The 27,306-nt window shown below is 44.0% G+C and overlaps 1 protein-coding gene across 2 annotated transcripts; it reads left to right on the forward strand.

Moving 5' to 3' along the window:
* On the forward strand, nucleotides 1–26,250 carry Btd (biotinidase). Of its 2 annotated transcripts, XM_090321824.1 has the most exons (4): nucleotides 82–164; nucleotides 18,582–18,846; nucleotides 22,776–22,925; nucleotides 24,805–26,250. In XM_090321824.1, the coding sequence occupies exons 2-4, from the start codon at nucleotides 18,586–18,588 to the stop codon at nucleotides 25,972–25,974; spliced, it is 1,581 nt and encodes a 526-aa protein (XP_090177950.1). In that variant the 5' UTR covers nucleotides 82–164; nucleotides 18,582–18,585; the 3' UTR covers nucleotides 25,975–26,250. The 2 variants fall into 2 exon arrangements, with proteins under 2 accessions (XP_090177959.1, XP_090177950.1); XM_090321833.1 differs by lacking the exon at nucleotides 18,582–18,846 and having other exon boundaries at nucleotides 1–164; nucleotides 24,805–26,249.
* Nucleotides 26,251–27,306: the final 1,056 nt, after the last annotated feature.

A 27,306-nucleotide genomic window follows, 5' to 3' on the forward strand; every position in this document is an offset into this window, starting at 1 on the left:
GAAGGCGGGGCGGAGGCGGGGCCGCTCCGCGGGAGGGGAGCGTGCGGACACGCCCCTTCTCCGCTCCGAGTCTGACCCCCCCTTCTCGCCGCCTCCATTGGCCCTCCCACAGTGTCCGGGGGAGGAGGCGGGACTGGCTGGAGACTGCGGTCCACTCCCTGCAGGTAAGCGCCGCCACCGAGAGGCCTTTTCGCGGCCACACCGACTCCTCTGAGGGCCGAAAGCTGCTTCAGCGCAGCGTGTGGCTGTGGCGCATGCGCAGGCTCCCGCGGAGCGGCGAGGAGGGTGGGGAGGGGCCGGAGGTGAGCGTGGAAGGGCTGGCGCATGCGCACTTCGGGGCTGGGGGGAACCAGCGCGGAGCTGAGGAGGAGGAGGCGTGGCCGGGAGTGTGGGCAGAGGCTGCTGGGACGGGGTTGGGCTCCGGCGGCTGGGTGTTATGAGTGTGGCCTTCGTCCTTGTGCCCTCTGTTTTCACAACCTTGTGGCTCTGCACTCTAATCCTTTTGCTTAAGCCCGTGAACAGGACAAAATGTACTTTTACCCTCGTTTCACAAAGGACACCGAGCTTGCCGGCCCTCGGCCTAGATCTGGCTTCGAACCCCTGCTGTCCCCTCACTGCTCCGGCTCGAGTTACTGCTCTCCCAGGTCGGGGCGTGTGGCTTCTCAGAATTCTTGGATTCATGGGCTGATTCCCAACCGTCGAGCTTTAAAGGCCGAAGAATTTAAACTTACAGCCACCCAAATTAAAAGGAAGTATAAAAGATCATCTACCTAGAATCGACTAGTAACCGACTCCTGCACCAAATAGCCTCTTGGCACAGGATAAAAAATAAAAAAAAGTCCTTTACATTGTGCAGTTTTGTAAGGCTTCAGCCATTAGACCATCTGAGTGATGGTGATGGTAAAAATATTAAGTAGAAAGCCACTTTAAAAGTTTCTGTCGTGAGCAGGCAAAGAAACTCACCAATAGGCAGATAATATGATACAACATAGTTTACTGATTTAACATAGCTTAGCAGAGTTGACACTACATTCTAGTTTGTATCTTCTAGTCCTAATTTGCCTAATCCTAATCTGCCTATCCAGCACACCCGCTGGACTCACCTCCCTGACATCTCTTGGTCCCGAAGTTGAACAGGGCCTGCCCTTCAGATGTTAGATGCAGCTCCCAGTCCTGCCACCGTGTGAGCTCAGGGCCGCAGGATGAGTCTCGGTCTGCTCTTGGGCAAGGGGCAGCTTCTGCAGGCCAGAGATCCTCCAGCAGCAGTCTTGGTTAAGGCCAGCAGAAGTACTGCTCCTTGTTCTGATTCCTTGGTTTATATTGATCCTTGGCCTGCTCCTCTCCGGCCCAAACTCCTTCGTGCTTGATTTGGCTTGGTTACGTCTTGGTCCTTGCTCCGTCTGTATTGGTTATACTTTTTGGTCAGTGGTGCCCAGAGATGTGCTGGTCATTTGCTCTATCTATTCTGCCCAGGTGTCTGGGCTCCTATGACACTTCATCTTGTAAGCCAGGCTCCTGACCTTTCCTATGGCTACAGTCATATGTGTCCTTACCTCATAGTCTATCTCCCCCGTGTCCATAAGCCTTTAGGTACAAGTTTGCAATGGCAATATATTTCTTGGTTTCATTTCATTACTGTATTTCATTTAATTACTCTTTTCATATTATTATATCACTATTTTATATTATATTCATTTAGCATTCCATAATATGTCTATCATATACCATTTTCATATTATATTTATTATATCCATCATGCTAATATTTTTACCCTATTAAATGCTCACAACAGTTTCATAATAAGCCAGGTACCAGTGGCTCACAAGGGTAATCCTTAACTGCTCAGGAGGCTGAGATCTGAGGGTTGTGGTTCAAAGCCAGCCCAGGCTCAGTCCCTGAGACTCTTATCTCCAGTCACTCACCAGAAAACCAGAGGTGGTGCTGTGGTCCAAAGTAATAGATGGCTAGCCTTGATAAATCCACAGGTTTACAAGCTGTAGTCCTGAGCCCTTCCAAAATGGTCTCCACTTTATTTCAATACCTCTTCCTACTTCTGTCAAAGGATAACAGGATTATCTTCCTGAATATGGGGCCATCTGAAAGAAACCTTCTTTCCTCCTTTCCTCCCTCTCTTCCTCTCTTCCTTCCTTCTTCCCTTCCTCCCTTTCTCTTTTTTGTGTGTGTCAGTCCTGGGGCTTGAACTTAGGGCCTGAACTTAGGACACTATCTCTACTAAGTTTTTTTGCACAAGGCCAGCACTCTTATCCCGAGCCACATCTCCTGGAACTCCACATCTGGTTTTGGAATCTCATGGGCTTTCCTGTTGGGGCTGGCTTTGAGCCACTATCTTCAGATCTCGGCCTCCTAAGTAGCTAGGATCAAGGCCCTCAGCTGAGAGGTTTGTTTGAATTTTCACAGTTCATCTATAAAGGAAATGAAAATTTTATATTGTACTTCAGAAGGTATCCATATTATAACTGACGTTTATTGATATAATGAAAATGTCCAAGTTTGGAACATTATATATATCTATGTAGCTACTATCTCAAATAAAAATGCAGGGTACCTTATAATTCATTTTATACTGTTTACTGGAACTAAACAAGTTGGCAGTTCCAAAAGGATGCACATTTTTCCTTATGCGCTTCCTGTAGTCATTGGCATTGTGCTTCCGGTCTGTGTTTCAGAGGCAGGACCCCTTTCTCCTCCTTCATATGGAATTATTATTTAGGTGCTTCCAGGATAATATCTGCCTCATTGCATCAGAATCATTCTCTATCAGCATCTCAGGACAAGTTAATCTATGCATTATTTTTTAATGCTGCTCTACTGGATTTTGCTCTGAATTGGGAACCAGACCTTTGTTCTCATGTTGGAGGTGTGAGTTAATAATTAAATGTGTGGTTGCCTAACTAATACCAAAGTAATCCTGTGGGACTAACCTAGACTTATAAATTCAAGACTGAACCCATTTGACACAGTTAGTGCAAGCTTATATGGGTAAAAGTTCATGAGACCTTCTATCTACTTCTAAGTCAAATAATTACTGAAAGAACTATTCAGTGGAAATTCAATTGTAAACTGGGACAAACCCCTATAATTAATATTGTATGTGTTTCATTGTTATTATAAACATGATGTTAAGAGGGGTTACAATTACATAAGTCAGATAATGAGTGCATTTCTTTCTGGGCAATGTCACCTCTTTCCTAGCTCTCTCCCAATCCTGGAATTAAGATTTAATGGTTCTGCAAAATAATAAATACTAAACTGGCTAGACTCTGCTATTTTAGCAAAAAGAAAAGACATGTAAATTGTTCTTGCTTTCACCTTTACACCTTTCAGTCCAGGAGGCAAGATTCAGCATTCATCTCTTAATTTGCCTCAGTCTTGTTCCCCAGGTCAAGGAGCAACTCCTTCGCAATTCAGTTGTAATGAAACGATCCCAGGGTCTGGTTAAAGTAATAGAGTGCTTCCAAGTGTGAGGTCCTGAGTTCAAAAGTAAAATGAAGGAAGCCAGGTGTAGTGGCTCACATCTGTAATCCTAGCTACTCAGGAGGCTGAGATCTGAGGATCAAGGTTCAAAGCCAGCCCGGGCACAAAAGGACCTGAGACTCTTATTTCCAATTAACCTCTAGAAAATGGGAAGTGGGGCTTGGTTCCAGGGTACAGTGGTAGCCTTCAACTGTAGAGCTCAGGAGCAAAGCCCAGGCCCAGAGGTAGGGTGGTATCCTTGAGCTGAAGAGCTCAGGGACAGCATCCAGGCCGAGTTCAAGTCCCATGGCCCACCAAAAAAAAAAAAAAAAAAAAAAAAGTAAAGTGAAGGAGCCCAGAATCTGTAATATATTGAAAGTTCTTTGTGTGGGCTTTGTAAGCATTCACTTCTTTACTTTTGTTGGCTATAAGAATGAACTCTTTATTTGTTGGCTATTTTACTGAAATGTGCCTTGTTTTATTTACTTTTGGGAGATTTGTTCCTTAGTTATTCTTCAAGGGAGGAATAAATGTAACTGTTTTGGAACAACAAAAAAAAAGCCCTAAAGTCTTGATGACATATTCTCCAAAGGACAGAGCCAGTCATCAGAGTCTGCATTGTGATTATTCTGTAGTTTGAGACTTAAAATTCTTAGGAGCTGTTTGGCAACTTTTTCATCTGAGTGAAGAGACTATCCAGATGACAGAAAATCTTAGAAGGTTTATAAATACAGTGCATGGAGAAAATGCTCTCAGAAGTTGGCAACAGCTTCTACAGGGTCTAACTCCTTTGACCCCAGAATTTTAATATTATCTTTTAATTTCAGTAAACCCATAGAGATGCTAGGGGGTCTTGTGCTAAATACTAGCTACCCAGGTGGGACTTGAAGCCACAGTGATAAAGTCACCAGCTCTCAGTCAGTTAGGCTAGGAATGTTTTATTAGTTGTGCAGCCACTGCTTCCCACTATCGCGATAATGGAGAACATCCTCGAGCATCAGTGGGTTTGGATTTATAAAGGCAAAAAGTACATGCAGGTTGCTAGGCAGATTCTGTTTAAGCAAAAAGCAAGCAAAAAAGCAATTTTGTGTAACATAAACATATTTTCCTCAGGGTGTCCTGACATTGGTTATCTTAGTGCCAAAGGCTAAATATCATAGAATGTTTTCCTTCCCTCAATCATCTCAGACGCCTTCAGGTTTCTTCTGGCCTTACATTTTTAACCCCTGACTCCCTGGTTCCTCATTCCACATTAATATGGATCTGAGGTCCATCATTTCCAACTCCTTCCTTGTAAGTACTCAAATCATTGGTACGACTCAATTTCCTCCTGATTTAGGGGTAAGTAGTGGGGGTCTGAGTTTGGAGAACCATGAGCTTGACTGTTTGCATTTGGTTCTGTAGATAACATCTCAGGCAATTAATTAGGCAGGGTCCTATAGTTAAAGCTGATAAAAGAAAGGCAGTAGGTCCTATCAAAGGACCTATTGTAATCAAGGTAATCAAGTTAGTGGCCCACGGTAACCATAAGAACAATGACTCATATCAATTGTTGCCCCCTTGTACTTTTTCTTTTTTCTTTTTTTTTTCTTTTTTGCCAGTCCTGGTCTTGAGCTCAGGGCCTGAGCACTGTCCTTGGACTTTCTCAAAGCTGGAGCTCTACCTCTTCACCCTCAGCACCACTTCTGGCCTTTTTTTCTATGTATGTGGTACTGAGGAATTGAACCCGGGTCTTCGTGCATGCTAGGCAAGCACTGTACCACAAGGCCAAACTCCAGCCCCTTCTACTTTTTCTTTAAGTTCACATCTATATATATATATATTACTATAATATATATTATATAATATTAAATATATATAACATATTATATATATATATATATATATATGGGCCTAAGCCCCAAAGTCAATTGTAAGACCTGTAAGGACTGGACTAAATTATAGTTAGTAATATTTAACCCCACTTGGGCTATTCCTGATTTAATAAAAAAGTATGCACCATTGCAGGTAGATACTGGTACCCATACTTTCCTTCTCTGAGCTCAATAAAGTGGAACTCTCACAGCTCTCTCTGCTTTAACATTTTACATTTCAGCTTTTATTTCTATTTGAAGAACCCTTTGAAGCCTTGAGGCACTCTGCACAGCCCATTGTCTTGGGGCTACCTGATTTAAAATAGGCAATTTTTTTTTTTTTGCAGTCTGAGTTTAACTTTTAGAAAACCTTTGAACTCAAATGTCAGTTTTTCCTAAATGCAAGAATTACAAGCACCAGCACTGTAGCAAGTATCCAGACTTAGCATCTTTATGCCTCTTCTTTTTTTTAAAATGCATCCAATTGCAAAATAGCATTGAAACTAAATTATATCAGACAGATAAACTTTTTAAAGACCTTCCTTTAAAACTTTTTCAGTTGTTAATACATCCCAAGGGGCAGTTTTAGAAATATTAATTACATGACCTATTTTCCAGTGTCAGTCTGCAAGGAAAAGAGATAGGACAAAGTTGAGCACACTGGCCACCTGACTCCTTAGGGTTAGATGAACAGCCTTTGTGCCAGCTTATCCTCTTCCACTTTGTATGCTTTCCTCTTAGGGCTTATTCCACCATGGGAACCAGAGCTGCACTTTTGCCAGTTCAGCCCTCACCCCCAAAGCTAGGTCTTCTATTGGTTTATCCTAACTTTCCCCTGTCCCCTTCTCTTGTTGATATGGGTCTTGGGTTTATCAGTTAAGATTATTTTAAATCAAAATACTAGCTGAACCTAGAAGGAGAAATGTTCTCACAAACATGTTAGTAAAGTGTCTGAGTATCAAATGAAGAAATGAATTAGGTCTATTTGTGACACATCATAGAATGGCCAGAAAGGAAAGCAGCTAAAAATAAGAGGAAATGAGTGCTGGGGCATACCCTAACCCTTGTATTTGGGAGGCTAAAGCAGCTGGGTAGGGAGTTGTAGGCCAGCCTGGGTTGAATAGCAAAACCTTGTCTCAATAAAATAAGACAAATTGGAACCGAAAATTCATATACTACCGCACAGTACCACATTTGTTTGTCTTGACCTTTGAGCATCTTTGCCTTGCTGGGTCTGGGAGGGAGCCTAGTTCATGAGTAGATTCTCAATAAACATGATCCAAAGGCACTATGGGTAAAGATATGGTTCCCATGACCTTGAATTCAGCCCAGTCTTCTAGGAGGGGCCCTGTGGCAGGATCTCAGGTCATGGCCAGTTTGAGGAAATGTTAGAGGTGGCCTTGGTGCCCTAAACATAGTAGGGCTTAGAGTCCTGGAACTCAGGAACACTGGACTGTGAAGCCCCATGCGGGGGCAGTGTCTGCTGTGTCTGGTATGATGCCTGGACCAGTAACTATCTGAGGGTGAACAAGTAAGGAAGATATTTTGGAAAACAAAAGGAAAGTGTCTTGAAAAACAAAACAAAACCCCCAAAAGCCATCATCAAGAACAAAACAACAAAAAAGGAAACCTATATACAACAGTTTTTAAAACTAACACTTCAAGCAACAAGGCAGAAAATGTGCCATAGGAAATAGGTCAAAGGAGAAGGGCAGCAGGTTCTTTGAATGGAACAGGTTATGTTGGTTTTATTTGCCTTTCCTTAAATGTATGGACTGCATGCTTCCAAAGCTTAGCAAACCAATGAAAGCTTAGCGAAACCAATGAAAGCTTAGCGAAATCGATGAAAACCAACTATATTTTAGAGCCATCAGAAACAGCTGAACATTTCATATTAAAACTCCTCATTAACTCCAGGGCTGTTACTGATTGACAGACATTGAGAATGAACTCTCCCCCTAACCTGTGCCCTTTGACCTAAAGAAAGCTTAGATTTGGCCAGGAGTTTGGCCTAGTGGTAGAGTGAGTGCTTGCCTAGCATGCACAAAGACCCAGGTTCAATTCCTTACTACCATATACATTGTAAAAACTGCAAGTGGTACGTGGCTCAAGTGGTAGAGCTCCAGCCTTAAGAAAGCCCAAGGACAGTGCTCAGGCACTAAATTCAAACCCCAGGATCAGCAAAAAAAAAAAAGAAAAGAAAGAAAGAAAGGAAAAGAAAGGTTAGACTTCTTTCCACCATCCTGTACTGGTGAGTCCTTAGCCATTTACATTTCAATCTAAGTCGAACTCGAGAAAGGAGCAGAGATCTTTATGGGAAGGAGACTGAAGCAATATTATTTTCCTGATCCACTGTGGATTTTTTTCCCCTAAGCAACTTTGAGCGTTTGTCATCCACAGAGAACATCCCTGACGAGAATGCCCCTTGGTGTATAAAATACATAGGAAACAGTGACAGATGTGTGTGCACTGAGGACCTGAGATGTACACTTCTTGGGCTAGGACTCCAGACTTGCTGGGGCCTTTTAAATTTGCCTAGTTGCTTTATATCTGTTCTCTGTCAGCAAAATAGAAATTCACTTCTAGGGAAGACCGTCAATCACCTAGATTGCTGTGCCACACGAGGTTGCTTACCTAGGAGCCTGTCCACCTGGACGTGTGACATATTTTTCACTGCCACGTATCCCTCCTTCAGTGTCAGCAGGTTGCAGAAGAGAAGAAAACTCACATAAAAACCTCTCTATATTATGTCTGGTAATATCCCATTAACCATAGCAAGTTATATGGCTGAGCTCAGACTCTTAAGTTAAGGCATTCAGTTTACATGGTGAGGAAATGTGGAGACACAAAAAGGAATGATTGCTCGCCATTTTTTGTAGTAGTTGGGTTATTACAATATTTAATAGTCGGAGCACAATTTATTGTATAGTACATTTAGAACTATATTATAACTATATAGAGGTGTGGCTCACATCTGTTATCCCAGTGATTCAGAAGGCTGAAATCTGAGAGTTGAGATTTAAAGCCAGCCCAGGCAGAAAAGTTCCTAAGATTCGTATCTCCATTCAAGCACCAGCAAGCTGGAAATAGAGCTATGGCTCAAGTGATAGAGTGCTAGCTTTGAGCAAAAGAAGAAATTCAGGAACAGCACCCAGGCCCTGAGTTCAAGCCCGGATTGGCAAAGAAGAAAAAGAAAATCTAAAGAAAAGACAAAGAATTGGAGAAGCTTCCTCCTAGGTCCACCAGTTCTGAACTTGGCTGGATCCTGGGTCACAGCTGGGGTCCACTGTAGTTTCTCTCTGTTGCCACCATAGCAAGTGGTTCATCGTGGAGCTGGATGGACTGGTCAGGGGTGTACTCTCAGCCCCAGGGCCGCATTCTCTCCTCACCTTGCTCCCCTTCTTTGTATGTCAAAGGGTTTTCATTTCTTAACAAATAATGTCCTTTGACATGTGACAGGAAAGTAGTTATAAATGCGGTGCTCTGCCCCAAATCCTTCCCTTCTTTGTCTATAGAGTTCTGTGGCCCTGGCCATCTGAGGGAGGACCAGGATGGTTCTTACTTGCTCCCCTCTCCTCCCTTACCCAGGAAGTGCACCCAGGGGTGTTGCAAATGTCCATCTGAGAGCCTCAGCTCTCCAAATGCATTGGAGAGATGGAGGAGCAAAGCAAACACTGGATTCCACACAGGGGGAGAGCTTAGGGAGCAGCACTGCGCGTAGGGTCTCAGTGAATCCAGACCCTCCCTCCCGGCAGCAAATCCTCCTGCAAGAAGGGAGGAAACTGTGGAAATCAGGGTCCATGAAGCTGGGCCTAGAGCCTCTGACTTGCCAGGCAGCAACCTCACATAGCAGACAGGCAGCTTCGTGGGCTGTGAAATCCTTTCCTGCTGCCAGGTGTTGCACTGTCTCCCCAGAATATCGTTTCTACCCTGTCTCTTCTGACTATAGTCATGTAGCAGAAATGTCTAATCTCCAGAAAGCCCCTTGGTTTTTGATTTTTTTTAACACCAACGGGGAAATTCTGGAGTAAATTCTGAGATTATCACTTTCCTGCTTCTGTTCTTTCCTCTTCTTTTGAGTATTTTCTTCTTATTTTCAGTCCCATAGTGCTTGGATATTTTAATCTATGTTTTCTTTTTATATTTTCTTTCTTTGAAGCCTTTCTCCTTTCTATTTCTGTCCCTTCTCTTTTATTTTTTGCTTCTTTCTTGCTTTCTTTTCCTTTCTTTTTCCCTCTCTCCCTCCCCCCATTCTTTCTTCCCTTTCTTCCCTCTTTCTCCCTTCTTTCCTTCTTTGGCACAATCTCACACTATAACTCAGAATGATCTTGTACTCACAATCCTGCTTTTATTAGAAGTTTTGATTGCCATATCCTGTCTCAGAGATTCTTTCCTCAGCCATGTCTAATAATTAGTCTGTCAAAGCAATTCTTCATTCTGCTAGTCTTTAGTCTCAAGCATTGGGTTTTTTTTTGCTCTTTATTAGAATTTCCCTCTTTATAAAGGTTACTTACTGATGTATTCTTGCTTGTCTAATTTTCCCCAGTAGATCACTTAGCATATTTACAGTTATTTTTTCATATATTTTTATTGTAATTAATAGAAGGGTTACATTATATTCACCAGATAGAAGATACATTACTTCACAAACACTGATACCCTTTCTCATGTCTTGGTCCCCATTTCCCTCCCCCCACCCCCACCCCTCATCTTGTTTTCCTCCTTCCCTATCCTATTTCAAATCTCCAAATAAACATATATACAATATATCAGATAACAAGGTGAAATACTCTAATAATATGAGATAACCAAGGGACAGCAAAAGAGATGAAAGATAACATAGTACATTAAGGACAACAATCACTCATTATGTGGCTTTTGTTTCTATATCCTAGAGGTCCTTTCTTTTAGCATCATCCTATATGGCCTTATGAATCTAGGTTTTGCTCTATTGTAAATCTCTGCTAGGAGAGCCCAAGGTTTCTACTGATTATGACAAATGAGGGAAACCGTTGAGCCTATGTTCCTTTGAGTCTGGCTTACTTCACTTAATATGGTTTTTTCTAAGTCTTTCCATTTCCTTACAAATGGGGCGATGTCATTCTTTGTGATGGCAGCATTGTATATAAATACCACACCTTGTTGATCCAATCATCAAACTGAGGGGCATCTGGGTTGGTTCCATATCTTTGTTATGGTAAATAGTGCTGCAATGAACATCATTGTGCTAGTGGATTTAGTATGCCCTTGTTTCTGGATGAGTGGATAAATGCCAAGTAGTGGAATTGCTGGGTCATAGGGGAGTTCTATGTTTAGTCTTTTGAGGAACTGCCATACTGCTTTCCATAGTGGTTGAACGAGTTTGCACTCCCACCAACAGTATAGGAGTGATCCCTCCTGGCCACATCCCCTCCTGCATCTGTTGTTATTAGATTTCTTGATCTTGGCCATTCTACCTGGAGTGAGGTGGAATCTTAGAGTTGTTTTTATTTGCATTTCTTTTATGGGCAGCGATGTCGAGCATTTCTTCATGTGTCTATAGGCCATTTTTTATTTCCTCTTCAGAAAAGACTCTCTTTAAGTCTTTGGCCCTTCTTTAAATGGGATGGTTGTTACTTTGGAGGTTAGTTTGGGAGTGATTCAATTTTTTGAGCTGTTGATATATTTTAGATATGAGGCCTTTGTCTGTTGTATGGTTAGTGAAGATCTTCTCCCACCCTGTAGGCTTTCTAGTTAGTTTGCTAGCTATGTCCTTTGCCATACAGAAGCTTTGCAGTTTAATGCAGTCCCACTTACTACATAGTTATTTTAAATAGCTGGGTGATCCAATGTTCTTGCCATAATTGATGCTGGTTATGGTATTTACTGTGTCTCTTCAAATTCTGGTTTTCTATTTTTAGTATGCCTGTGATTTTTGGCTGACAGGCCTGGAACAAGTTCCTTACAGGAAGTTTTTCCATCTAGTTTAGTCTTTAAGTACATTCTCTTCTGTTCCTTTTCACTGAATATGTAGAAACACTGGAACCTAAATTCTATTAGTCTTTTTGGCACTTGGGAAATAAAAATGTTTCTATCTTGTATTTCAGGGAACCCAAATCTTGGGAAATGAAATGATTTTCAGTTTTTTCACTGTAGTAGAGACATGCAGTATTAGACACAAAAAGCAGAAGGGATGGAGAAAAAGGTCATCAATTAACCATTAATTGCTTGAGTCACTGTAGTATTACTTGAGATTGTTGAAATGAATACCTACTTGAGAGAGTGATGCTTAGTTGGTCCACGGGGTGGCAGTAGTGAACTTATAAAATTAGGTTTGGCTACCTTCTGTATGAAGTGAAGTAGAAAGATGTGAAGATTTTGTGAAGGATTGGGAATGTGGCTTAGGTGGAGTGCTTGCCTAGCATGCATGGAACCCTGGGCTCCACTCCTCAGTACAACCTAAATAGAAAAGGCTAAAAATGGCACTGTGGCTCAAGTGGTAGAGCACTAGCCTGGAGCACAGAGAGGCTCAGTGATAGAGCACAGACCTTGAGGTCAAGCCTCAGGACCTGGCGGGGGGTGGGGTGGGGTGGGGAAGAAGATGTGAAGATTTCTATCCAAATCCCCTTTTACATTAAAAGATTTCTATTTAAATCCCCTCTTACATTAGATACTGAGGCACTTCAGGAAGATGTTTATTGTTCTGGGAATTAAACCAAGGACCTCACACTGGACAAATACTCTGCCACTGAACTACTTCCCTGATTAGCCCAAGGAAGTTTTATTTGATTTCTTGTGAAGATTTAGATTGGCATGTCAAGCTCCTTTGGTTAATCTTTTACTTTAGGATCAGTTATTCTAGTCAAGGGAACAGAAATTCATCTTAATCAAAGGACATAATGCAGGGTTAGTTCTATATTACCATTCTCCTTTTTGAAGATTATTGGCTGTAATTTTTAAGTGAACTTCCAATGTACCCATTTAGTGTAGAGGACGTGGTGATCTACTGTTCTGTCTGAAGTGTTTACCCTTGACCTTTCTGCTGAGATGTCAAAGGTCTTGCTGGGGGTGGGTTTCAACAATGCACACTGCAACTATGTGGTGCCTTGTGTTGCAGGGGCTGTTCCTGAGCCCACTCACGACCTGCCTTCTCCCATGAAAGAGCGTCAGAACAACAGGCTCTTAGAATGTCTTCTGGAGAAAAGTAAAAAGTTCTGTTTCCTTTATGTCCAGATTACGTACATTGCATGATGATGAACAGTATTCCTACACTTTAATTAAAAAAAAAAAATCTAGCTAAGGGGCCAGGAGTGTGGCCTAGTGGTAGAGTGCTCGCCTAATAGGCGTGAAGCCCTGGGTTCAATTCCTCAGTACCACCTACACAGAAAAAACCCGAAGTGGTGCTGTGGTTAGAGTGGTAGAACTCTAGCCTTGAGAAAGTCCAAGGACAGTGCTCAGGCTTTGAGTTCAAGCCCCAGGATTGGCAATATATATATATATATATATATATATATATATATATATATATCTAGCTGGGAAAATCACAAAATGTATAAGGCTCCTTGTAGATTATTTACTTTTCTTTGGTGCTGGTACTAGGACTTGAACTCAGGGCCTGGGCACTGTTTCAGCTTTTTTTGCTCAAGACTGGTTCTCTACCACTCAAATCATATCTCTACTTCTGACTTCTTAGTGCCTAATTGGAGATGAGTGTCGTAGAATTGCCTCTGAACTACACCAGATCTCAGCCTCCTGAGTAGCTAGAATAAGAGGTGTGAGCCACCAGTGCCTAGCATGAGAGTTTTGACCCTCTTTGAAATTTCTTGACTGCCTGCCAGTCATACAAAGGCTCACATACGATTGTGGCTCCCTTGTAGCTTAGCAGGCTCCTAGGGTTTGTTTCATAGTTTGTGACATTTCCTTTTCTACCTTTCTTTGACTTCCTTCCCAGTCATGGGACCATTATTCTCCCTAGAGAATAAAGAATTACAACATTTATTAAAATGATCAATGGACTGAGTGTGATGGTTCAAGCCTGTAATCCTAAACTACTTTAGAGATGGAGATCAGGGTATTGAAATTTGAGGCCAGCTACAGCATGAAAGTCTGTGAGATTCTATCTTAACCCATGTCTGAGCAATATAGTACATGCTTGTAATCCCAGTAACATGAGAATCATACTGAAGGATCACAGTCCAGGCAGACCTGGACAAAAAGCAAATCCCAACCACACACACACACACACACACACACACACACACACACACACACACACACACATAGAAAAATAGAATGGAGGTATGACTCAAGGGTAGAGCTCCTGCCTAGTAAACACAGCCCCCTGAGTTCAGTTCCTGGTACTGAGAGAAGCAAGGATCATTAGTCTAGATCAGGTGCAGAGACTCACGCTTGTAATCACAGATATCTGAGAGTTGCTATTTAGAAGGATTGAGGTTTAGAGATTTGCCCTGACCAAAAAGTTTGTAAGACTCACATTTCAATTAATTAACAGGGTATGGTGGTTCATGTCTGTAATCACAGCTATGCAACAGGTATAAAGAGAATCATGGCCCAGTCTAGCCTGAGCAAATACATTTGAAAAACACCTAAAGCAAAAAGGGCTTGGATTGTCATTCAAGTGGTACAGTGCCTGCCTAGCACACAAGGTCCAGAGTTCAAGCTCTGTACCACCAAAAAAAATCAGTATGTTTACATATAATATTTTAAATATATTTATCTGCCTCTGAAATTAATAACCCAATCAATAAATGTGCAAAGGAGCTAACCAAAGGGAGACATCTCAGGAGAAGTAAGAATGGCTAGTAAACACATGAAGAAATGTTCACTATCCCTGGCCACAAAGAGCTGCAAATCAAAACATTGAGATTATATCTCATTCCAGTAAGGTTGGCCAATATCAAGAATTTGAGCAACAACAAATGCTGATAGGGACGTGGAGGAAAAGAAGCCATGTTACACTGTTAATGGGAATGTATGCTAGTACAACCACTCTGAAAGGCAATTTGGAGGCTTCTCAAAAAAAAAAAAAAAAACATAGCCAGGTACTGATGTCCCTCCTGGGGAGGAGGGTGAGATGTGAGGATTATGGTTCAAAGCCAGCCTGGGCACAAAAGTCTGTGAGACTATCTTCAATTAACCACCAGAAAATGGGAAGTAGAGCTATGGCGCCAAGTGGTAGAGTGCTAGCCTTGAGTGAGAAAGAGCTCAGGGATAGCGCCCAGGCCCTGGGTTCCAGCCCCATGGCCAGCAATAAACAGACAAACATAGAACTCGCAGCTATACCACCCTTGGGCTATCGACTAAGAACATTACAAGCCAGGGTACCATAAAGACCCTTGCATATCCATGTTCACTGCTGCACTATTCACAATAGCCACTATTCACAGAAACAGAGTAGACGCCCTACAACGGATGAGTGGATCTGTTGTGTACATATGCACAATAGAATTTTACCCATTCATTGGAAAGAACATTGTGTCATTTACAGAAAAATGGATGGATGGGATGGAGGGGTGAGGAACACATGTTAAGAGAAGTTAGCTAAGCTCAGAAAGACAAACTGCATGTTTTCTCTCATATAATACAACTAGGTATAACAAGATATACACTCACTGCATTTATACACAAACTAACTAAAAGACGGTATATTTAGGCGAAGAATCCAAAGGTATAATTCCTCTAGACACCTAATATACCAAAATGAATACCAGGAAGTGGAAACATGTTTTGGGGGGCAAGCAAGGTGAGGAACCCAGGAATGGAGGGGAGGAAAGGTGAGCAAATGTACTCATCATATTTAGTGTTCATTATGTAAAAACTGAACTATGTAACTTGAGGGTAAGGAGGGGGAGATTGGGGGACAACAACGGAAGGAGTGACCTTGCTGAAGAAGCATTGTAATCATAATGTGACTGATGGAGTTGTAACCCCTTTATAACTACTTAATAAAATAATCAGCAAAAAGCAGGGCAAGAGGTATGGTTCAAGTAACAGAGCACCAGTTGTGAACCAAGCAAGCTGAGCAAAGGTGAGGCCCTGAGTTAAAATCCCAGTGCCACCAAAATAAAAGAATGATCTTTCTGAATTACTGTCAAAGATGTATTGTAATAGTGTGGCTGTGGAAGGAAATGCAGCCATTTATTAGGATAAATAAGATAGCAAGGTATGTATATAATAGCAAGGCTGGGCACTGGTGGCTCTTGCCTGTAATGTTAGCTACTCAGGAGGCCTTTATTCTTCGTTTGTGCATATGGCCACCATCTGACCTACAGGCATTAATATGATCATGCCGTCTTCCCATCTGTCCTTCAGTTCTCTGCCGCTTCCTCAACATCTCCAACCAGGCCTTGAGCAGTCTGGCAAGCATGTCTGCCTCTGAGGGGCAGGCACCTTGTCACTTCAGTTGACATTTGTCCTTCGCCTGCTGCACACATAACCTCTGATATCATCTGTCCTGACCAACTCTAAAGATGGATCACTCATTGGATTTTTCAGAAACCCCTCCACACCCGAGTCTCAAACACAGGCCGCCTGTGTGGACTTAGCCAGCATCTGGGACCTTCTTGGCAAGCATCTAGAATGTTCTGAGTTCTCTAGTCCTGCCACTGTATGCCCAGCACCCCTTCTGCTCCTGCTGAGCCCTCCAAAGGCTGTGCCTCAATCAGGTTGGCTTTCTCTGGAGACCTTGTGCTGAGTGTGGCCTGAAAGTCAGCCCTGCCTCTCCTTTTTTTTTTTTTTTTTTTTTTTGCCAGTCCTGGGCTTGAGCTCAGGGCCTGAGCACTGTCCTTGGACTTTCTCAAGGCTAGAGCTCTACCATTTGAGCCTCAGCACCACTTCCGGCTTTTTTCTATGTATGTGGTACCAAGGAATCGAACCCGGGTCTTCATGCATGCTAAGCAAGCACTTTAACCACTAGGCCAAACTCCTGGCCCAGCCCTGCCTCTCTTGAAGCCTCTCTCCCACTTCACCTCTCCGTGGGAAGGGCAAATGGTGGTACCTATTTTATTCTAATTACTCAATTCTGTCCTACCTCATTAAGCTTGCATCTTTCAAGGTTGAATACCTGGTTGAATCTGCATAACCTCTAATTATCCATCTACCCATGTTCACACACAAATGGCTGCTGCTTACAGCTCCCTACCAGGTTCCTTTTGTAAATACTATAAATTTTATTTTCTCAAAGTAGAAAGGCATGTAGTATCTTGCTGTTCGTGTTTTTGGGTTTTTTTGTTGTTGTTGTTGTTGTTGTTTTCCGGATTACAGGTTTCTTGGACTTAAAAGTGTTCTGTGTCCCTGGGCTGGGAGTTTAATGGGTGGCAGAGCACTTGCCTAGCGTGTGTGAAGTCCAATGCCAAACCAGTGGCACAGAGCTCAGTTGAGAGAGGGTTACTGTGAACTCCAGGATCTCCTAACTTCCCACTGTGTGCCTCACATGTCCCTACCTAGCCTTACTTTAGAATTACCGTCACTGAAGCTAGTGCCAGTGGTTCATGTCTGTAATCCAAGCCACTGAGGAGGCTCAGATCTTAGGATCCAGATTGATTTAGCCCAGCCAGGAAAATCTGGGAGACTCTTTTCTCCAGTTAACATTTAAAAAGTCAGAAGTGGGGCTGTGGCTCAAGTAGAACACCAGCCTTGGGTGAGGAGACCTAAGAGACAGCATCCAGATCCTGAGTTCAAGCCTCAGGACTGGCATTCAGCCAAGCCAAACCAAACCATACTTGTCACTGGAACTTGGAAACTTAAGTTCGCTCCACAGCTACTCCCTATCGTCAGCATGGTAGAAAACCGTACTGGAATGGAAAAGAGATTTTTTTTTTGAGACATTTTCAGTTATTCCCTGCTTGTCTTCAGAGACAAAATGGAGATAAGCTCATCAATTATACTTTTGTTTCTACTCTGAAACTCATGACTGCTGGCTGAAAGGCAGTTTGTGCCTGTGGTAAAACACTGTTTACAGTATCCCAGAAGAATAAGCACAGCTCCTGGGACTTGGGATGGTACATTCCTCAGGGAAACAAGTAACAGTTTGAGATGTTGGGGGGGGGGGAGAAGAACTTGATTTTCTAAGATTTTGAATGAACATTGCTAGTCTTGTTCCACAGCTAAAATAATTATGGTTTATTTCTGGAACTTTTTGCCAGGAAAAAAAAAAGCTTGCTGCCTGGGGAGTTTGTTTGGAAATACAAACACAGGAGTCCAGAGAGATTGAGAATTGAGACATTTTCTCCTTAAAGCACAGCCCTAGGATTCTTTCATTTGTCCTTGTTATCTCTCTTAATGGGGTTTCTGACCATTTGGTAGAGTCAGCACCTCTCCACAGGGCGGGTAGCCTGGTGGTGGCCCATATCCTGGTCAGATGTGGACTGTTCTGTGTAAAGCTTAGGAACACACTGTGACCATAAGGAAACATTTCTGTCCTTGGGGCATGGGGGCAGGGTGACACAGAAGTGTCCTTCATGTCCAGTCTCTTCAGGTAGGAGTCACAAAGCAAAGTGTATGTGCTAGAAAATTCCATTTAGTCATTCCCCAGAGAATTTTATTTTCCCTACGAGAATGCTTTCGAGCGAGGGATTTGGAGTGGCAAGACAAAGGGTGGTTAAGCAGTGAGGCAGCTGGCAAGTGCCAGCCACAGAGGACAATGCTGGCCTGTGATGGGGACATTGCTGGACTGCAACTGAGGTCAGCACAGTCTCTGCCCTACATAAAGCATGCTGTGCCCATTCCAGGGAGAGTCAGCCTTTGTATTCCTTGCTAACCAAGGAATCAAGGGAAGAATTTTAATCCATGGTGGTTTTTATGGTGAGGAAAGCAGAGCTGTGGTATTCATCATAGCCATCTTTAGTGGTATGCTTGGTGGGTGGGTTGTGTGTGCAGAGTACATGGGTGGAAGTGTGAAGTGTACTGCAGAATTGTATGAGATGATCAGACAATACTGCTTACATCTTCCATACACATCTAGAGAAGTAGACTTGCTGAACACTGAGTAAGAAAAATCATGGCAAAGGTCAAATCTGTTTTTGAAATGTGCTAAAAAGCAGACTATTAACACAGTGAGCCATTGAGAATGTAGCTCGTTACATGTTTGGAGAGAAACAACGTATTCTTTTTATTAGGAATATGAAACAAACTCTGAGTTGCAGTACCACTGTGGGTGAGTTTAATTGCCGGGGATTAATCAATCACAGCTGCAAAAGTTCCTTTCTTGCCAGGATTCTCTATTCAGCTTTTTTCCCTTGGTTCATTACATTCTAGATTTATGGTCTGCATTATGCCCGGAGCCAGCAGTGGGCTTGCGCTTTTCGTCCTTGGCTGTTGTGCTGCTGTCACTGCTCTGGAAGTCCTGGCCAGGGAGGACTGCGAGGCTGGTCACCACCAATACTATGTGGCTGCTGTGTACGAGCACCGGTCCATCCTGAGCCCAGACCCTCTGAAGCCCATGAGCCGCCAGCAGGCCTTGGAGCTCATGAACCAGAACCTGGACATCTATGAACAGCAAGTAGTGACTGCAGCCCAGAAGGCAAGATCTGCTCCTCCATTAGGACCTGAGCTTAGAATGGAGAATGTTGCTCTTTGACTTGTGCGCTGTGGGTGGGTGCCCCCACTTCCTACAGTGCCTCTGAAAACATCAGTCCAGCTAGGAAACCTGCCCTGGCTTAGTAAGGTAGTCTTGCTACTCTAAACCAGCAACATCTTGAAGCCTGTGAGAAGGGCAGAATCTCAGTCCTACCCCACACCTACCAACCAGATCTGCACTGCGCTGTAGCAGTATCCCCTGGTTTGGGGGCTTAAATTCTGGGCGCTGTCCCTGAGCTCTTCAGCTCAAGGCTAGTGTTCTACCACATTGAGCCACAGCGTCTCTTCCAGTTTTCTGGTGGTTAATTGGAGATAAGAGTCTCATGGACTTTCGTGCCTGGGCTGGCTTTGAACCACAGTCCTCAGATCTCAGCCTCTTGAGTAGCTAGGATTACAGGCATGAGCCATCTGGGCCTGGCTGCTTATGTTATTTTAAGTATGAGAAACCCTGGCATTACCACAGTCACCATTTCTTCAAGTGGCTGTGGGCCAGTCACTGTGCAAGTGGTAAACAAGTGTGGGTGCTGGGGTCCCCCGGGAGTCTGCTTTAATTGGTCCAGATGGGCAGGAGTCTGAGCATTGGGTTTTCAAAGGCTGCCTAGAGCAAGTTGGATGTACAGAAAAAAAAAAATTGAAAACTGTGTGTAATGAGCTCATGCTCAAGGTGGCATTTAGAGCTTCATGAAAATAGTCCATGTCCACTGAACTGCTGGCTGCTGGGTGTAGACACCTGGGGGCCCTGCCAGCCCCGAGCCAGACAGAGCCCACCCCCAGCCACAGAGAGGGGTGCCTCTCTCTGGCTGTGCTTCTCTTGCTACCAGGAAGGGGGGGACGGAGGTGAGGCGCCTGTGGGGGCAGAAGGGCAGTGTTCACACCCTGTTGGGAAACCCTTAATTGAAGGGCAGTTTGGGCTTTATCCCCAGTGAGGGGCAACCAAACCCAGCTTGGCCCTGCCCTACCTTGGTGTGCATAAACTATGTGCTGCCAGTGCCTTGGAGCAGGGTGCCCAGGATGACCTGGAAGGACAGTGTGTGTGTGTGTGTGTGTGTGTGTGTGTTGGTCTTACAGCTTGAACTCAGGTCTTAGACACTGTCCCTGAGCATTTTTGCTCCAGGCTAGTGTTCAACCACTTGTGCCACAGCTCCACTTCTTTTTGGTGGTTCATTGGTGATAAGAGTCTCAGGCTTCCCTGCCTGGGCTGGCTTTGAACTGCGATCCTCAGATCTCAGCCTCCTGAGTAGGAAGGATTACAGGCATGAGCACTGGCGCGGGCTGGCCTGCTGGTATATTGTAACATTACAGGCTAGACTACACACCCAGTCACGTGTTTGTGTAATATATGTTTACATATACATTATACATACAAACACACATATGTAAATAAGATTATGTGTAATTACATATGTATGTTCTGTTATTAATTCCATTATTGGTGCTGATTTAAAGGGGTTTGAAGACATGGCCCAGCACATCTGATGAATGACTCTTCTCCCATTGCACTTTCTCCATGAGCACCTTCCACAGCCCAGCACTGTTTCATAAGTCACCCATCCTGGTGGTGGCAACTGATGGAAGTCTTCCTTTCACTGGACAGCAGTCAGCCACCCCCAGTTCTGCCCTTCAGCTAAAGAGAACCACCTGAGCCCCTCACTGTGGCATGCCATCTCCTGCCACGGCTCCCAGCATTTATCCCTTAGATCGTTCTCCTCAGTCCCTCCCACAGTTCCTGGGGAGATTTGCTTTGCAGCCTGCCCATGGGCCGGGCTATCCCCATGTACGGGAGGCTGAAGGAGGTTCCTACCACTCTCATTCTGGACTCTTGTCTTCAGGTGTCTAAGTGAGGGAATCAGAGACTCATGAACAGTGCTCATTCAATGAATGTTCTGAGTGGACTATATAGACATGGTCACCACAGTGTTTTTCTTTTTACAAAAAGAAAGTTGTAAACAATTCAAATGTACTAGAAGAGACACTATGGTGTCTTCTTATATCTAATCTGTTCATCACTAGTTGCTTTTTTGGGGTGGCAGTAGTGGGTTGACCTCAGGGCATCATACTTGGTAGGTAGGTGTGATGTACCACTGAGCTATGTCTCTAGTCTCTACTGCCTTTCTTCCCATGCTTTCTTGGGTTATTTTGAAATAGGAGGGCTGGGATGTAGCTCAGTGGCAAAGCACTTGCCTAGCAAGTGCAACGTCCTGGGTTCGATCCCTAGTACCAAAAAAGAAAAAAAAATACAGTTGAAATAGGATCTCACTTACTGCCCAAGCATATGCCTGGACTGGACAATGATCCTTCTATTTATGTTTTTTTCAGCATCTGAATGATAGGCATATGCTACCACACCAAGCTACTGGTTAAGGATTTTTTTTCTTTGCCAGTCCTGGGCTTGAGCTCAGGGCCTGAGCACTGCCCTTGGACTTTCTCAAGGCTAGAGCTCTACCACTTGAGCCTCAGCACCACTTCCGGCTTTTTTCTATGTATGTGGTGCCAAGAAATCGAACCTGGGTCTTTGTGAATGCTAGACAAGCACTCTATCACTAGGCCAAACTCCCGGCCCCTGTTTTTTTTGTTGTCGGTTGTGAGGCTTAAACTCTGGGCCTTGGCACTGTCCCTGAGCTCTTCAGCTCAAGGTTACAGACCTATCCTTGAGCCACAGCACCACTTCTAGTTTTGTAGTGGTTAATTGGAGATAAGAGTCTCACAGAAGTGAGTGCCCAGGCTGGCTTTGAACCTAGATCCTCAGATCTTAGCCTCCTGAGTAGCTAGGCTTACAGGCGTGAACCACTGTGCCTGGCTGTGTTTTGTTTTTTTGGCCTGTGCTGGCTTGAAACTCTGATCTTCCAGATCTCTGCCTATCAAGGAGTCCTAGCCCCCCCCCCCAGTTATAATCTTGAAAGTTCTTGATAAGTCAAGGAGCAATGCCATGTGTGTAATATTATCTCAATATATACACACATGCAGAGAAAGAAAAAAAATATTTCTAATGTCTCTGTGAGGATATTTGTATTATAAGATTGTGAGATCATTTTTTAAAATTTTCTAAACTTACCTATAGTTAAAACTGTGAAGCCTTCTATAAGCAAGACAAAAAAAAACAAAAACAAAAACAAAAAACCCTAAGAAACATTTTCAGTGTCTCACATCCTCTGCTGCTTCTCCACCCTGAACCCTGGGGCCAAATCAGTGGAAGAATGAGGCTTTGGCATTGAGCTTTGCCCTGTCTGGTTGTTTGTTGTTTGTTGTTGCTCCTGATGTCACAGAGACCCGAGATATTCTCAGGTGTGTGAAAAAGGCTTGTGGGTGTCAAGTCCTGAAGGGCCTGTTCCCAGTTGTGGGGTTGAAAGCTCAAGTGAGTTTTCGTTTCCATGCTGAAAACACAACCTTGTCTTTTACGTCCTTCCTCCCCCCTCACCCCCATGGGTCCTAAGTATGGCTGGGGATTAGAATCATGAGGTGTGTGGGGGCGGGGGGCTTTAAACACTATTGCCAGGAGGACTCTCCCTGCTACCCCTTGAGCCAACTGAATCAGACTTCCAGGCAGGCTCCAGCATCAGTGAGGTTCTCAGCAGCTTTCAGAATGAAGATTGAACATAACTGTTAAGGGGTACAATATTCAGGTTCTTTAGAGGACCTAGCCAACTCTATCTCCCAGTACACTGCCAAGAACACCAACCCCTCCTGTTTACCTGGTTAACTGTGCCCATCACCTAGAGGACTTTTGTCATTGTGGCCTAGGGATCAGATTAAGCTAGACAGCTTCTGCAGGAAGTTGCCGGGAGCTGAGCATTGTGGTCTGGATCCCATACAGGGTAACTTCATGGTGCTTCCCCTCTCTGATAACAGACTGTGCTCTGGTGTTTGGCTTTACAGGGTGTGCAGATAATAGTGTTTCCAGAAGATGGCATTCATGGGTTCAACTTCACAAGAACATCCATTTACCCATTTTTGGACTTCATGCCAACTCCTCAGCTGGTCAGGTGGAACCCATGCCTGGAGCCCCACCGTTTTACTGACACAGAGGTACGTGAAGATCTCAGCTTTCCTGCTCAGGAGGCTGGGAGTATGCAGAGACGAGCCACGTGTTCCACAGCATGCTGAGACCCAAGGAGACAAGCCTGCTATAGGACAGGAACATCCAACCCTAATACCCCCATTCCATAAAAGAAACATATCTACAGAAACTCACTACACAAACAGAAGGAAAAAAATAATTTAGAAGTTCTAGAGAAACTTCCCTCAATCCTGTGCTGTAGATCTAATTGTGTGGTGTATGTGTGCCAATCCTAGGACTTGAGCGCAGGGCTTGGGTACTGTTCCTGAGCTTTTTTTTTCTTTTTTTGGTGGGTCATGGAGCTTGAACATGGCCTAGGCACTGTCCTGAGCCCTTCAGCTCAAAGCTACCTCCCCACCCCTGGGCCTGGATGTTGTCCTTGAGCTCTTCAACTCAACCCTACCCTTGAGCCAAGCCTCACTTCCCGTTTTCTGGAGGTTAATTGGAGATAAGAGTCTCACAGGTCCTTTTGTGCCTGGGCTGGCTTTGAACTTTGATCCTCAGATCTCAGCCTCTGAATAGCTAGGATTATAGGCATGAGCCACCAGGCCAGCTTGTCCCTGTGCTTTTGTGCTCAAGGTTAGTGGTTAATTGGAGATAAGAATTGCTCAAACTTTCCTTCCTGGGCTGGCTTAGAATCTTGATCCTTAGATCTCCTTAGCCTTCTGCATAACTAAGAGTACAGGTGTGAGCTGCTAGTGCCTGGCTAAATTTTAAGTTATTTTAAAGATTACCATGGCTAGAAATATGGCTTAGTGGTAGATTTCTTGCCTAGCATGCATGAAGCCCCAGGTTTTATTCCTCAGTACTACAGAAACAGAAAAAACCAGAAGTGGTGCTGTGGCTCAAGTGGTAGAATGCTGGCCTTGAGCAAAAGCAGCACAGGGACAGTGCCCATGTCCTGAGTTCAAGCTCCAGGATTGGCAAAAAATAAAATATTACCAAACTTTTATATTGAAAGATTTTGTATCTCCAATTAGTCTGAGTACCTTTTTTCCCATTCTTTATCAATGCAAGATAATCATTTAATTTTTTTTTTTTTGCCAGTCCTGGGCTTGAGTTCAGGGCCTGAGTACTGTCCTTGGACTTTCCTCAAGGCTAGTGTTCTACCCTGAGCCATCGCACCACTTCTGGCTTTTTCTATGTATGTGGTGCCAAGGAATCGAACCTGGGTCTTCATGCATGCTAGGCAGGCACTCTACCACTAGGCCAAACTCCCGGCCCCTCATTTAATTTTTGTTACTAATTAGGCTGAGCATCTTCAGGTGTTTACTGGATATTTGTATTTGTTCTATGAATCACCAGTTCATATCTTTTTCATGTTTTCAGTAGTGTTTTTTTTACCTTCCTAATTTATGATAATGTTTCTATATTAAAGACACAGTATAGGGATTTTTTTTTTCTACCAAAAGAATATGAGAAAAGGCTGGGAGAGTGGCCTAGTGGTAGAGTGCTTGTCTAGCATGCACGAATCCCTGGGTTCAATTCTTTGCTACCACATACACTGAAAAAGCCAGAAGTGGTGCTGTGGCTCAAGTGGTAGAGTTCTAGCCTTGAGAAAGTTCGAGGGCCAGGAGTTTGGCATAGTGGTAAGAGTGCTTGCCTAGCATGCTTGAAGACCCAAGTTTGATTCTTCGGTACCACATACATAGCAAAAAAGCTGGAAGTGGTACTGTGGCTGAAGTGGAGTTCTAGCCTTGAGAAAGCCCAAGGACAGTGCTCAGGTCCTGAGCTCTGTCCCCACAACTGCCCCCCCCCCAAAAAAAATACAGTATTTAAAAAAGCACAGGATTTTTTAAAAAATATACTTATTTATACCTTTTTACTTATTTTTTCCTTCTGCTCTAGGTCCTCCAGCGCTTGAGTTGTATGGCCATCAAGGGAAAGATGTATTTGGTGGCCAATCTAGGGACGAAAGAGCCCTGTCTTAGCAGTGATCCAGGGTGCCCCCAGGAGGGGTACTACCAGTTCAACACGAATGTGGTGTTCAGCAGTAATGGCACCCTTGTTGACCGTTATCGCAAACACAACCTCTACTTTGAGGCAGCTTTCGATACCCCTGTTCAAGTGGATCTCATCACCTTCAATACCCCCTTTGCTGGCAAGCTGGGCATCTTTACTTGCTTTGACATCTTGTTCTTTGACCCTGCTGTCAGACTTATTAGAGACTTGGAGGTGAAGCACATTGTGTACCCAGCTGCCTGGATGAACCAGCTCCCACTCTTAGCAGCCATTGAAATTCAGAAGGGTTTTGCCATGGCCTTTGGTGTCAACGTTCTGGCAGCTAACATCCATCACCCATCTCTGGGGATGACAGGAAGTGGCATACATACTCCTCTGAAGTCCTTTTGGTACCACAACATGGTAAGCCCCAAGGGTCAGCTTATAATTTCTCAGCTGGCCAAAAATCCATCCTGTTTTGTGACAGAGAAGGCGAAAGATAAAATGGACCCATCCCACAGTACATTTTTAAAGATGGTGTCAGGTGATCCCTATTGCGAGAAGGATGCCCAGGAAGTCCACTGTGAGGACGCCGTCAAGTGGAACGTGAACAGGCCTCCCCCATTTCACTCAGAGATGATGTATGACAATTTCACGCTGATCCCCGTGGAGGGAAAGGAAGGCCATCTCCGAGTCTGTTCAAACAGCCTCTGCTGTTACATCCTCTACAAGAGGCTTGGCCTGTCTCAAGAGCTGTATGCCCTGGGGGTCTTCAGCGGCCTCCACACAGTGCATGGCACATACTATATTCAGGTCTGTGCCCTGGTCAAGTGTGGAGGGCTTGGCTTTGACACGTGTGGCCAGGAGATCACAGAGGCCACGGAGCTCTTCGACTTTTACCTGTGGGGGAACTTCAGCACTTCCTATATTTTCCCTTTGTTTCTGACCTCAGGGATGACCCTAGAGACTCCTGACCAGCTGGGCTGGGAGAATGAGCACTATTTCCTTAGGAAGAGTGGACTGTCCTCTGGCCTGGTGACTGCAGCTCTCTATGGGCGGTTGTATGAGAGGGACTAGGCCCAGAGTAAGGCCTGGGGGTAGAGTCTGGTCACTGCATGGGAAACCCCACCCTTTCACAGAGGACCACTGGGCCTGGAGAGGGGGAATCCCACTCCTGTGCCAGCATGTCATTCCCTGGGGACTGCAAGAAGCCAGAAGAGGCAGGTTCCCTCTTCCTCTTCAGTGCCAATGACATTTTCTGTTCGTTTGTCATTTTCAAGCCACATCTTCTTTTGGCAAATCTCTCAGTACATAATTGGTTTTTAAATAAATGTTAGTTGATACTTTAAACATTCTCAAAGCAGTAGTTTGATGTGTTCATTGTTGATTCAGCCACTTCCATGATTTTCAAGCCTCAAATATTTTTTTTTGGGGGGGGGGTTGGTGTGGGGCTTGAACTCAGGGCCTGGGCACTGTCCCTAAGCTTTTTGCTTAAGGCTAATGCTCAACCACTTTGAGCTGCAGCTCCACTTCTGGTTTTATGATGGTTAATTGGAGATTAGAATCTCAGTTTTTCTAACCCAGGCTAGCTTTGAATCGTGATCCTCTGGGATCTCAGCCTCTTGAACAGTTAGGATTACAAGCATGAGCTACACTGGTGCCCAGCTTACCTCATCCATTTTCTAAGAAACAAATTCTCAAAGCAAAAGCTGTGCTGTGTTCTGTCTGGTCCTTGAGAACTCCGCAGTGTGCATAGCAACACTGGAGCCATGGTGCAACATAGAAACACAGACCTGCAAACACCCCTTTAAAAATAGACAAGGTTTTGCTCACATCTGCTTTCTGTCAGTCTGTGGAATGTGTGGGCAGGACTTGGAATAAGTGGGGAAAGAGAGGGCTGTGATCCGAGGTAGAGACTGTTGAACAGAGAGGGGTAGCTAAGGAGGGCTGAGTAATACAATTCTTACATCTCATCCAGGGATTCCAGGGACCTTAGTAAGTCATGTTAACTTGGGGCAGGCTGCCCAGCTGTGCAGGATGAAGTGACACTGGTGTCATTCGGTTTGCAGGACTACTAAGCTATTCTGTTGCAAGGAGGCCCAGCTCCTCTAGAGATCAGCTGCAAGAGTTCCTACGGAGGGTACATTTGGGTTATACATTCCTTTAATGCCTGACCAGTTGTTTTTAGTGTTCATGAAAATACAGAACAGAGGCTTCACAAACAGTCATTCCAGATGCTATATCATAATGGTATGAGAACATTTGGGGGCCATTGATTACTGTATAAAGTGGATCTGAATTGTAAGCCTATGCTTAATAACTTGTAGATGTTTTTAAAACACAGAACAACTGGTCTGTGATTTGCCTTAGTTATTTTACTTAGTTTTTGACTCCTTTTTAAAATTTTTT

Source organism: Megascapheus bottae, chromosome 2 (genome assembly GCF_031878675.1).
Source record: "Megascapheus bottae isolate mThoBot1 chromosome 2, mThoBot2.hap1, whole genome shotgun sequence".
Taxonomy (NCBI): domain Eukaryota; kingdom Metazoa; phylum Chordata; class Mammalia; order Rodentia; family Geomyidae; genus Megascapheus; species Megascapheus bottae.

What these genes read in the sequence shown, in the direction of transcription:
- Btd (XM_090321824.1), top strand. Translation starts at nt 18,586, where the DNA reads ATGGTCTGCATTATGCCCGGAGCCAGCAGTGGGCTTGCGCTTTTCGTC. An exon ending in TAGTGACTGCAGCCCAGAAG is followed by an intron (nt 18,847 to 22,775) that starts GCAAGATCTGCT and finishes TTGGCTTTACAG; the next exon opens with GGTGTGCAGATAATAGTGTT. An exon ending in ACCGTTTTACTGACACAGAG is followed by an intron (nt 22,926 to 24,804) that starts GTACGTGAAGAT and finishes CTTCTGCTCTAG; the next exon opens with GTCCTCCAGCGCTTGAGTTG.